Source organism: Lactuca saligna, chromosome 4, assembly GCF_052625555.1.
Source record: "Lactuca saligna cultivar CGN05327 chromosome 4, ASM5262555v1, whole genome shotgun sequence".
Classification (NCBI taxonomy): Eukaryota; Viridiplantae; Streptophyta; class Magnoliopsida; order Asterales; family Asteraceae; genus Lactuca; species Lactuca saligna.
In genome coordinates this window covers 68,564,723-68,578,059 of record NC_136420.1, presented here as the reverse complement: position 1 = coordinate 68,578,059, position 13,337 = coordinate 68,564,723, and the positions used below count along the sequence as shown (strand labels likewise).

The window sequence follows — 13,337 nt, the reverse complement described above, 5'->3', positions numbered from 1 at the left end:
TATAATTTTTTTTTTTTTTATTAAAAATATATCACGTGATTATGGGCCCACATCCTACACTAATTAATGGTGGCCTGCACAAAGAATTTATGCAAGAAAAGCTCTATGTCAGATATCATAAGCATCTACCTAAACAAAAGACAAGTTTCCACGTGGCTCTTGATCTTTGATTAATGGTTGCTTATAAATAGATTTGTGGGTCTTTGTTTCTTTTATCCTTTAGCAAGAAAGTTGTATCTGAGCTTGTTTTCTGCTCCTTATGGCTTTCATACTAAACATGACGTCAACCCTTTTGAATATTACTCTTCCTTTATTATTTTTATTGTTATTATTATCATTGGAGACAACTGTTTTTGTAGTCGCTAGGCATGGACAATGGTCCAATGAAATGAAATCAAATATCCAAAACAATGAAGATCTTGTTACCAATTTGCCTGGTCAACCTAACGTTGACTTTCAACACTATGCTGGATATGTCACAGTAAATGAAAATAATGGAAGAGCACTGTTTTATTGGTTCTATGAAGCTTGGACTCTCCCTGATGAGAAGCCATTGGTGCTTTGGCTTAATGGAGGTAAGAGAATATCAAATTATTGATAGAAATTAATTAACCTTTCTTTCATGCTGAAATATTATATTATATACATATATTACCCTCTTCTAGATATTTGGTCTCAGATTTCTACAACAATATTCTTTTGACAAAATCTATCCATGCTTTTATCTGAACATATCTTTTAAAGAACGTGTTAAAAAAATAAGGCTTTTTGTGAAGATGCTCTTTGTTCATTTTAATAAAACCCAACCAATTAAAGAAATAAGCTTTTAAAGGACTAATATAATGTACAAAGAAGATATTCTTCTGATAAATTGTAAACAATTAAGAAGTGTTGGTGTGAGGTCAGTCTTTATTAATATTTAATTCACCCACTTAGTTATGAACAGTTATTAGTTTGGAGTTTGATTCTCCTCCTGTGCCCTTTTTGGTGACACCACATGGCTAAATCTTACAGGTCCCGGGTGTTCTTCTGTGGGATATGGAGCTACACAAGAGATCGGGCCATTCATTGTGGGCACAGATGGAAATGATCTTCAGTTAAATCCATACTCATGGAATAGAGGTATCTTTTTAGCATAATTAATTATCAGCTTAATTGGGATGTATATACATTCTTGCTGATGGATTGTGCTTTTTTTTTTTTTTTTTCTTATAAAAGATTATATATTCTTTATGTAATGGGCATCGTTTTAATTTTGTTAATTTGTGGTGCAGAAGCCAATATGTTGTTCTTGGAATCTCCAGTTGGAGTTGGCTTTTCCTACTCTAACACAACTAGCGATTATGAAAACCTAGGAGACGATTTCACTGGTTAGTTTTAATTATCGACATATTTAGCATCTATATATGATATAAAATGTGTGTGTGTGTGTGCGCATAATACCTCTAGCCCTATATATCGATTACCCAATGTTTAATTAGCACTGACTTGTTATATTCATATTAATTATATCAGCAAATGACACTTATACTTTCCTACATAACTGGTTCACCAAGTTTCCCTCTTATCGGACAAGAACATTTTATATTGCGGGAGAGAGCTATGCAGGTAAGTTTGGTCACGTTTTACCAATATATGATTTTAAAAATCGTAAAAAAATGACATTTACGTCATCTTATGCAGGAAAATATGTGCCAGAGTTGGCAAATCTTATTTACGATAAAAACAAGGATCCCTCCCTGTTTATCAATTTACAAGGGATATTGGTATTGTTTTTGTAGTTTCCAATCTATTTAGATTCCATGCAAGTTTTACGGGTTTATTCTGTTTTTTTGTTATGATGAACGCGTTAATTAATTGGCTATATATCTATGGTAACTGTAGTTAGGTAATCCGGAAACAAGTGATGCTGAAGATTGGAAAGGTCTGGTTGACTATGCATGGAGCCATGCTGTTGTATCAGATGAAACTCATAAAACCATAAGAGAATCATGCGATTTTAACAGTAATGACACTTGGAGCAATGATGACTGCAGCCAAGCTGTGGATGAAGTTCTTCGACAGTATAAAGAAATAGACATCTACAGCCTCTACACCTCCGTTTGCATTGCCAATTCAGCATATTCACAAAACAATGCACTTCAAGTCATGTTCAAAAGGACTACATCCGCTAAAATGGTAAGCACTTTGAATTTTTTTTTTTTTTTTTTAAGCTAATTAGGTGCCTTGTGCATGTCGTCGTGCCCAAGCAGTATGATATATATAAAAAAGGAAAACCATGGTGCTCTTGGTGGCTGACATAATGCATTGATATATCATAATGGATGGTCATATCATCATTTCAACTTTTATTCGATTTAACTTAATTATAACCCCTTTACTCATCCATTCAACTTTACAAAGTCTGATGGATCCATAAATTCTCATCCTATTTTATTTGTAAAGTTTAATGGATCCATACATCCTCATTCTTTTTTATGAATGCAAGAAGATACTTATTACATAAAAAAAACAAGGCCTTTAGTGAGAAGCTACGAGGGAACTGCAAGAAGATATTTGTACAGTTTGATGGATCCATACATCCATACATCCTCATCCTATTATATATATATATATATATATATATATATATATATATATATATATATATATATATATATATATATATAACTGTTTTATACAATTCAAAGATTATATTATTATATTACTGAAAATTTAAATATATAGCAAATTACATGCCATAATAATTTTTGAAATAAAAAGTACAATATTTAAAATTGTTGTCATTGTTTATTTATATTTGTTATTATATTTATTATTTTATTATTAACTTATAAATTTATATGTAGCTTTATTTTTCAACAAATAAAATATCACATAATAAAAGAAAATTACATATTTTCTAAAAATAATATGATTTATTTAATGATTTGTTTTTCGTTTAATATATGGACAGGCCCCACAAGGAACGTATTCAAACTCTTCAACCCCACTAGTAACTTGAACATCCAACTACTAATCATATCATTCAAACTCTTATAAAATGTCAAGTTGTCCATTGAACCTCACTTCATAAAGTATTGTTCATGCATGGATGTCCTATAGCTAGAGAGTAGTCCGGTTATTGGAACTGAAATTCCTGACTGCTAATAGAATTAAAAAAATTTGCTAACTTGGAACCAAGCAGTACTATATCCTAACACATACAATATTTGGTATTCATTATTTAGGGCCTTAAAAAAACAACAAACAAGAAAATTAAAGCTATCATTGTATTTAATAAAACAGCTTTTCTAATGTTTTTGATTTGTTTAGATGCCACGAATACTTGCTGGCTATGATCCGTGCCTTGATGATTATGCAAAAGGTTACTACAATAAACCTCAAGTTCAGAAAGCTCTTCATGTTAGCAACGGCCTTCAACTAAAAAACTGGAGCATTTGCAAGTAATGAATACGGGTTTCTTCAACTATTTCAAAAAGTTTTACGTATTACTTAGGAACTAATGGTTGTATGGCACTACGTATTGCAGTATGGACGTATTCTATGGGTGGTCACAGTCGAAAGATTCAGTTCTTCCCATATACAAGAAACTCATTGATGCAAAACTTAGGATATGGGTATACAGGTGATTAATGAGTGATCGATGTTGTATAATCATCTCATATATGCAAAAATTTTGTTTATTTATTATCAAATAATTTGTGATTATGGGTTTAATTAACAGTGGAGATACTGATGGAAGAGTCCCTGTATTGTCCACAAGATACAGCTTAAGCTCCCTCAACTTGCCTATATTGAGGCCATGGAGGCCCTGGTATAACCAGAAGCAGGTAATGTTTTGTAGGTCTAATCTTCCATATATAACAAAGGCATTCATTTCTTTTGCATACAAAAGATGGATAGTGGTTCTTTGTCCCATATCATTTCACATTTTAGGATAAGGTTATAAATAATAGTCTTTCTCCCTCACATAATATATATTTTTTTTATGATTGTTTAATTAGGTTGGTGGTTGGGTTCAAGAATATAAAGGGCTAACTTTCGCAACATTTAGAGGAGCGGGTCATGCAGTTCCCATTTTCAAACCCAGGGAATCGCTTGCATTCTTCACTTCATTTCTTCTCGGAGAATCTCCACCGTCGCAACGATAAGTTGCCGATTGATATGAGAGCCCCTTCACACTTCCCAACAAAAGATTTTGCTCTGTCTCTATATATATTTACATATAATTATTAGGTTGCATGCAATATATAAGGGTTATCGTACACGAAGAGACATCCTTTTGAAGTTAGTTTATCTAGAGATTGAAGGAAATAAATGGGGATCCGATAAATATGTTATAAAGTTATAGTACCATACGATCGTCATGGTTTCCGATTACATTCGACTATTTATAGGAGCTTGAACGGCACCTGTGGGTTATTTTGTACACACCAATGGTAATATATGAATCTTGCGCATGTTGGTTATTCAAAACATATTACAGGAATTAAGAATAAATAATTAAAATAGACAGGTTAAATTATATATTTACCTTTCAAATAGACATTATCACTAATGACAATATAAAATTTACCATGTCTAATGGCTATTTTAACATCCAACCCACCCCACAAACAACTAACATTTTCATCAATTGTTATTAATTTCTCATCTCGTCATTTTCTAGATTGTGTCCAAACAGGCACACACTATAAATAGTTTACTTTGACATTTTTGAGGTATTCATTTTTTTTATAAACCGACGGAAATATATTAGCACCAGCCTTAAAAAAACAAGACTCGATAGAAAAACAAATTAAAAGGACTACAACTCCACACACCAATTAAAATCACCAAACTTGCTCCTATATTTTACCCAATTGAACACCAAGGTGATTATGCTATCCGCCAAACTCAATGAAGAAGTCCTAGCATTATCGAAGACTTTTACATTCCTAGCTTTCCATCCACACCATAGAAATCCATAAATGATAGCAATGAAAATTCTAGCCCGATGATGTTTCACCGAGTTAATTCAGGTTTTCTAAATTGTTTCCAAATACATTATTTATTTGTTTTAAACAATAAGAATTTATTTGAAGACCGTAGGGAGAAGCTAGGGAACAACAAACTTACAACATTAAGCCCATGGGTCCCCATTGAAATTCATAAACCCTTTTTCCATACACTTAATTGAATTAAACACCAAGTACTTAACATCAAAAACTAACTGGGGAACTCCTTTCGTCTAGCTATTGACACTAGTATAAAAAATGGTCTATGGTGACACAAAAAAACCGTGACTATAGACATTCATGACAGGTTTTTTTTTATTCAAAGCATGACGAAATGATGTGTAAACGACGATAAGTTATGGCGACAATAAGGAATGCATACTAACCTTTTGGTTTATTGCCTGAGAGGTGGAAAAAATATTAAGAACTAGTAGTAGGTTTTGACACCTAGTAATTTATTTATAGGTTGTAGATAGATTCGTACAAGAATTCAAGGTCTTTAGGTTAATCTTTATTTGATTGAAACGTATAATATCCTTATCAATATGCCTTATAATAATCATCTATATCCATGCTCTAAGAGGTTCTGAAATACTCCAATTAATCTTTAAGATTTAATTAATATTCATGATTTATAACTAATTAAAATAATTTAATTAATTACTAAAATAATTTATAATTAATTTATTAATTCCTTAACAATTTAACAACTTATATTCTCCATTTTATTAATGCTATTTGTGTTATGAGGTCAAACCAAAATTACCCTGCTGTTATTAGAAATATTACAAAAATAATTAATGACCTTAGACACCATTTCCAACAATTCCAACTTGTACAAATTGTTAAGTTCTCACATTATTAATATTTCACTAAAAATCAACGTAGAGTAAACATCTAATGCAAGTGCCAAACTCTGATATAATCAACCTTAGATAAGTGATCAAATATTCATTTATTATAGATATTTATTTGAACATGAGACATGGATAATGGTCAATCACATTGTTCAACATTCTGTTTATCGGTTAGCAATTTATGACGATCACATTTGACTTCTAAATCGAACACATCAATTTAGTTAGGGCTCGACCAAACACTTCAGATATCAACACCAAATCATCGAGTGGTCCATAGATATCACTTCTTAGTTATGAGAACGAAGAAATAAACTTGACTACATAGTTTTTATTTACTCGTCTAATCACACATGGAAATACGCTTTATGACCACCAGTTACGGATAACATTACAGTGCATCAATGCATAACAAATTTTGCAAACAAAAACCCATATGTATCTCGGTTTAAATAATAAAATATATTATCATCTTAGAATTACTCATGCCTAGATCCATGAAGTAATCTCTAAGTATGGGGTCATTCCAATACTTAAAATCTTTATCTCAAGTACTTATGAGTGTTAGCACAATCTCTATTGCAATGTCCAATCTTAATGGTCAAAAACCTAATACTCATGACAATTTTAAATCACTCACTCACCTCCTAGAGTGTGACCAAATATGGGTGTTTGAATATAATTAAACATTCTGGAATTAAGTTGAAAATATGAAAAAAGTGAAACATAGTATTTGAATTAATAAAAATTTGATAGCACTGAGAAGCTCTTTATTATGTCGCTACAAAATAAACATCAAAAGGATTACAATTCCAACTGTTAAAATGTTTAAAAATAAATCAAACCACACAAATAAACTAGTACATTAAATAACTTTCTAGTATCACTCAATGGTCCTTACATGACCATTATGTTTCTCTCTTAATAGTGAATTTATGAAGGGATCAATAGGTTTCTCCTCGGATGATACTCTATTCACAGTAATATCTCCATTTTCTACTCTATGTCAAACGTAATGATACTTAGTATGTGTCTAGAGTTACAACGATCATTTGATCATTAGTCAAGAGACTTCACCCTCGTTATCATAAAATATCTCCAAAATCTCTTTGATGCTTGGCACAACTCCAGGATCACTGATGTAGTTCTTCAACCATGTTGCCTCCTTTGCTTCTTCACTTGTTGCAATACACTTTGACTCACATATTGAGCCTGCCATCATCTTCTTCTTGGAATTTTTTTACGTAATGGCTGATCCATTTAACAAGAACACCTAACCTGACTACGAACACGAGTTATACCTATCAGTCTGAAAACTGGCATCGGTATAATCTGTAACATGTGGCTCTTCTTTAACTCCATATACTAAGAACATATCCTTAGTTTTTTTTAGGTACTTAAGGATATTATTTACTGTCGTCCAATGACTATTTCCAGGGTTCTCTTGTCATCAACTCACCATGCTTAGAGCATATGAGATATCAAGTCTAGTACATGCCTTGTCATACATGTTTTATGGAAGAAGCATATGAGACTCAAATCATTCTTTTCTAGTTCCTTAGTTGTACTAGACGATTGATCCTTACTCGGTTATATTCCATGTTGCATGGGTAGATACCGTTTCTTAGAATCTTCCATTCTGAACCTTTCCAAAACTTTATCTAAGTATATACTTTGTCTTAGTCTAATTTAACATTTAGCTCTATCTCTATAGATCCCTATGCCAATATAAAAGTTGCTTGTCCTCTTAAATTCATAGAGAAACACTTCCAAGCCATTTTTTTTTACACTTTGCAACATTGGAATGTCGTTTCCTATAAGGAGTATGTCATCAACATAAAATATTAGAAATACTACAATACTTCCATTGACTTTGACATTTACATAAGACTCATCATCACTTCTAGAAAAAGCAAATTCCTTGACCTTTTCATGAAGGAAAATATTATAGCTTTGTGATGCTTGTTTATATCCATAAATGCACATATCAAGATTGCACACTCTATTAATATGTTTTGGACCAATGAAGCCTTCGGGTTGTTTCATATAGACATCCTTTGTTAATTTCCTATTAATGAAAGCAGTCTTCACATCCATTTTCCATTTTATAATCATAGAAAGAAGCTATTGGAAGTAATATTTTGATAGATTTAATCTTGGCTACTAGCAAGAAGGTATCCCCATAGTCAATTCATTGAGTTTGAGTGTAACCCTTTGCAACCTGCCTTGATTTAAATGTATGCATGTTTCTATCCATTTCGATCTTTTTCTTGAAGATCCACTTACACTCAATGGTTTTATTTCCAACCTTAGGATAAACTAAATTCCAAACTTAGTTATCATACATGGATTAAATTTCACTTTCCATACTCTCCTTCTATTTAGTAGCTTTGGTGCATGCCATCGATTCCTTGTAGTAAGATTGTTCATTCGTACTATCCAATGCACAATCATTGATTAGTACATCTCCTTTACTTTTAGTATGGAAACCATAAAACTACAAAGGTAAATGATCCCTCTCATATCTACGAAGTGTAGGAATTGGAATTATGGCAGTTGACTTAACAGGTTGATTAACATCGGGTTGAGTGCCAATTTCAACTTCAGGTCCTTTTTTGTGTGATTCTTTAATTTCCTTAAGATTACTTGCATTATCGGTGGTCTCTTTGGATATTAGATCCCCCTCGAGGAAGAAGCCAATTCGAGAAATGAAAACCATGTTCATAGAAGGATTATAGAACAAGTGTCCAAAAGACTTTTATGGATAGCCTATGGAAAAAGACTTTTCTACAAAAGAAAACTTTACAACTTTAGACTTTTAAATGTGCAAGACCGGGAGGTTTCCCACTCCATATTTAGAAAGTGTCTTAGTGAACTTCTTAGGCTATGTTTGGTGCGTCACAACTAGATGATAAGCTAGCTTATTTTTCAAGCTCTTTTATGTTGATGTGTTTGGTAAGCCAAAAAGTAGCTTATAAGCTAGGTTTTTAAAAAGCTACTTAGACTAGATTTTTGAGTGCTTTTTTAAAATTTTCCAAAATACCCCCAAATTAATTATAGAAACACATTCATTTAAAAATGTCCTTTTATGTCATTTTATATATTTCAGCTAGCTTACCAGCTAGTTTTACCAAACATCATTTTTTATCAACTAAGTTTTCAGCTATCAGGTAGCTTTTTATTTAACAACTAGCTTTTTAGCTATCCGCTAGCTTTTTAGCTAATAATTAGCTTTTCAATTAGTACACCAAACATAGCCTTAGTGGTAGGAGGTTTAATGTATATTGGCGGTTATCTCTAAGGCGTAACCCCATAAAGTTATAAGAAACATTGCTCGAGTCATCATAGATCATACCATATCAAGTAGCATTTGACTTCTTCTCTCAGCAATAGCATTCAATTGTGGTGTTTAGGAGGAGAAAATCATGAGACAATCCCAAAATCCTTTAGATGATCGATAAATTTAAAGACTCAAGTATTCTCTGCCATATCAGATCGGAGCATCTTGATCTTCTTGCCTAATTGGTTTTCAAATACTTTTTGGAATTCTTTGTGTTGGAATAGGTATCCAAGATCATAACCAAATTGGTCAAGGTCATAACTAAATTTTTATAACTTGATGGAAAAAAAGTAAAGTTATTTTTAGGTTGCCCTTAATAACTAGAAATAGCTAGAAATGAATTTAGGATAGAGATAAAATGATTTATTAATTTATTATATGAATAAAATTAATTGGGAATAACTAGAATTAGTTAATTATTAATTAGAATTAATTCGAGACTAATTGGAATTAATTAAAGATGCAATGTATGAATTGTAATTGATCATAATTAACAAGGAAGGAAATTCTTGAACCATCTATAGGAGTGGAAAGTTTTGAGAAGCCTTTTAGGGTTTCTAGAAGCATTTTGATAGCTGATAAGGATAACCGACATGAATAAATTAAATATGAATATTTTATTATTCAAATAAGGGTTTATCCTGGAGATCCATTAGTTATAATTAACACCTCTTGGCATCAAAATTTATGGCTAATGATTCTTGGAGGAAAAAATCTGATTTTCATATGTCTCATCCTCTCTCCTTTTGATTTATAATGTTCTAGGGTTTGGGGTGCGAGTCATTAAGGCATTCACACTATTGGCACTTTCTTTTTGTGAGCTATTGAAGATCAATGGAGTAAGTGTATTTTGCTATAATGAGAAAATGTCGCATATCTCTAGGTTGCATGTGAACATAAATTGTTTTATGAATTCCTATGTATATTTTATGCTTTATTGCATCCTAGAAAACCCATTATTTTGAATAGATTAAAAGTTTTTGACTTATGCTTCATTATGTAGATATAGCTATATCCCCTAAAATCATCAGTAAAAGTCACAAGTTAACACTCATCATGCCTTGTAGCGGATTTGAATGTTCCAGATACATCAATGTAGATTAAGTCCAACATATCCTTATTTCGTTCATAGTTTCCTGTTAAAGGCGCTTATTCATCTTTCCAAGTAAGAAAGACTCACACACATCATCGACCCTAGGTAAAATGATTCTAATATCCCATCCTTTTGGATCTTACTGGTGCGTTTTTTGTTCACATGCCTAAGATGACAATGCCACAAACACGATTTATCTAACACAGTAGAATTGGAAGAACCAACATTTAACATTGGATTATTTGTGTTGTGTACATAAACAACACTTTCATAAACACCATTACAAGGACTAGTTTTGAAAATAACGAAACCACATTTGTAAACCAAAATGTCACCATTATATTTATAGAAAGCTAAAAAGAAATCCTTGTACAATGCATGAAAAGAAATAATGTTTCATGCCATATTTAGCAAGTATAAACAATTAAATAAACTAGCAGGCACTGCATTATTTAACATGGACTTCTATTCCCTGATCCTTGGAGTTATTTAGTTTAGGTTGTATTACATGTTAGACTTTTGTTTGGGCAATTTAAAGTTTGAGGTATGAAAGGTTCATGCTAGAAAGAGGGTTTGTATTGCTTGTGAATGTTGAATGAATGCTATGATTTCTGAAATTTTTTTGTCTTTGATGGTTAGGACAAAGCATGCTAGTAATAAGTTATGCCATAATGATGAAATGGTCATATGTGCATGATATTGTATGATGGTATAAAAAGCTTTAACTTGTACCGTCATGTTTTTATGTTTGCATAATGAGAAAATTTTGAAGTAATATTCTCTTAAAGATAATAATACTAATTTTTCATGATTTCTTTGGGGAGGTTGAATGTGTAATCCTTATATGATGAGTTAATAACATATTAACTAAAAAGGGAATACACTTAATGGGGAAAGTTAGCAACCTAGACATAAGTGTGTAGCCTATCCAGATTGTGTGATGGTCTAGTAGGTTGGAAAAAACCTATAGGATAAGAGCTTAAGCAAGCACTTACGTCGAGTGGTTTTTCTAGACAACCACTCGAGTCATGGTCCGGGTTTTCCGGGACCACAGTGGTGTTGACGAGTTATGGAATGTCGTTGAAACTTAACATTGGATTTATGAGGTGTAACCTGATGAAATTGGCACTGTTTGTACCGATCCTTAACGACAATGCGTATGATAATATATGTAACTTTGGAGTAGCGAACACAACAAATCGGGGGCAATGTTACAGTTGTGAGTCACACCTCAGTTAGTGTATTGGGTCGTGTCAGTCACATCAGTAGTGAATGAGATACTTACCTTAGGGTTAGAGGAGAATGCATAGATTCGTAATAAGGGACTAAAAAGATGAATAATTACAAAGGTGATTAGAGGAGATTAATTATGTGATGAAAATGAGGAATAATGTTATCTTATAATATTATAATGATGAATGAAGTGATAACTAGTAACAAAGATGAATAATGAAGTGTAACTAAATATAAACGCTCTAAAGAAGAAAAATACTTAAGCACTACCGTGTTGGTTATATGATGTATTTGATGCCATACTATATGAGTGTTTGATTGCGTGTTATATGATATTTCATTTGACCCATTTGGATATGTAAATTCCATAGCACTATACTTATGATTGACTCACTTAGTGTATGATGACACTTGTTTCTTTTCTAGTTGCTTTCACCATGCATTGGTGCAGGTAACATGATATGATGGCTTGGTAATGATGAGTACTTTTGGGTAGTTACATTTAGTATTACTTCAATGATGATACCACTGTGGAAATGTCATTGAGTGTTCATTTACATTTGATTTTGAGACCTTGTTTTGGTGTTGGTTTTGTGAAATTACTTTTGATGGGGGTTATTTTTCGTAATAAAGTAACATTGGTGATGTTTTCATAATCAGTAAAACAAGAATTCTGCTAACATATTCTGGTTAAAAAGTGTTTTAAATGAAAAGAAAACTTTAGGTGAAAAATCATGGTGTTACAAGTTGGTATCAAAGACAGAGAATGGGTCAATGTGTTCAACTGGATGTTGGACCTTATAAGGGGAGGGGGGGTGAAGGTACCTGATCGCACGTAGGTTGGGAATGATAACTTAGAATTCCATGTAATGGGCGTTAGGACATTTCCTATCATAACTAGTTTTAAAGTCATGATGCATCAGATCTATAAGAACTCAGCAATTACGTGTGCTCGGGCGAGATTAGTATTGGGGTAGGCGACCCACTAGGATGTTTTCATGCTGGGAGACTAAAACGGAAAATATTGTGATATGTGTTAGAAAGGGATGTTACAATTGGTATTAGAGCCATGTTGTGAGTGATGTGAATACAAATGCTAGTGTTCAGACTTACAGTGTAGATTGGCTAAACTAGGTTGCTTTAGACTCTTACCGGTGGTGGACGGTTGTGCTGAGAGTTATATGTTATTTTCTATAGTCTTGTAGTACTCTTATACTTTTCGATATCAAAACATTCTCTCTTCTTTCTCACGAATCCTGAAATCGTTAATATCGTTCGACGTTAAGGAAAATGTTTCCATCTTAAAGGGGAAATAGTCAAGGAGTGGCAGATGGTGGTCTGAACGATCAAGAAGGACTGAAGTGGGTTGCATTTTTGATGCCACAATTTTCTTATGACCCACAAACTCATTTATCCCATATCATTTGTAGTTCGACTATTGTTGCGTATCGAGGAAATGGAAGATCATTATTGAGTGATGATTGAACTATACAAATTTGACAAGCCTTTCAAGTTGTTGGTTTATTGTTGGTCGTGGGCAGATTGGGAAGAGAACCAGTCTATAGTCTAAGGACGATAGTAAGTTATGGAATTTAGAATGCGAAATAGGTGTACGAATACTAACGTTCACACCTATATACATATATATATATATATATATATATATATATATATATATATATATATATATATATATATATATATAGGTGTGAACGTGAGTATGAGCCTAATACCATCATAAGCACATGTAATATAATTAGGAATAAAGGAACCATGAGGAATCTCGAAGACCTGGTGGTTGGCAATCAAAATTG

The 13,337-nt window shown here is 32.4% G+C and overlaps 1 protein-coding gene across 1 annotated transcript; it reads left to right on the top strand.

The window, feature by feature from the left end:
• Window positions 1-229: 229 nt before the first annotated feature.
• Window positions 230-4,479, top strand: LOC145042083 (serine carboxypeptidase-like 31). The gene is made up of 10 exons (XM_078990446.1): window positions 230-575; window positions 1,015-1,122; window positions 1,275-1,370; window positions 1,516-1,608; window positions 1,684-1,766; window positions 1,885-2,178; window positions 3,316-3,446; window positions 3,533-3,628; window positions 3,728-3,833; window positions 4,008-4,479. The coding sequence occupies exons 1-10, from the start codon at window positions 260-262 to the stop codon at window positions 4,152-4,154; spliced, it is 1,470 nt and encodes a 489-aa protein (XP_078846572.1). The 5' UTR covers window positions 230-259; the 3' UTR covers window positions 4,155-4,479.
• Window positions 4,480-13,337: the final 8,858 nt, after the last annotated feature.

Bases quoted from the DNA above. Each gene is read 5' to 3' on its own strand.
- LOC145042083 (XM_078990446.1), top strand. From the start codon at position 260: ATGGCTTTCATACTAAACATGACGTCAACCCTTTTGAATATTACTCTT. The intron at 1,609-1,683 runs GTAAGTTTGGTC...CATCTTATGCAG, and splicing joins TGCGGGAGAGAGCTATGCAG to GAAAATATGTGCCAGAGTTG. The intron at 3,629-3,727 runs GTGATTAATGAG...TTTAATTAACAG, and splicing joins CTTAGGATATGGGTATACAG to TGGAGATACTGATGGAAGAG.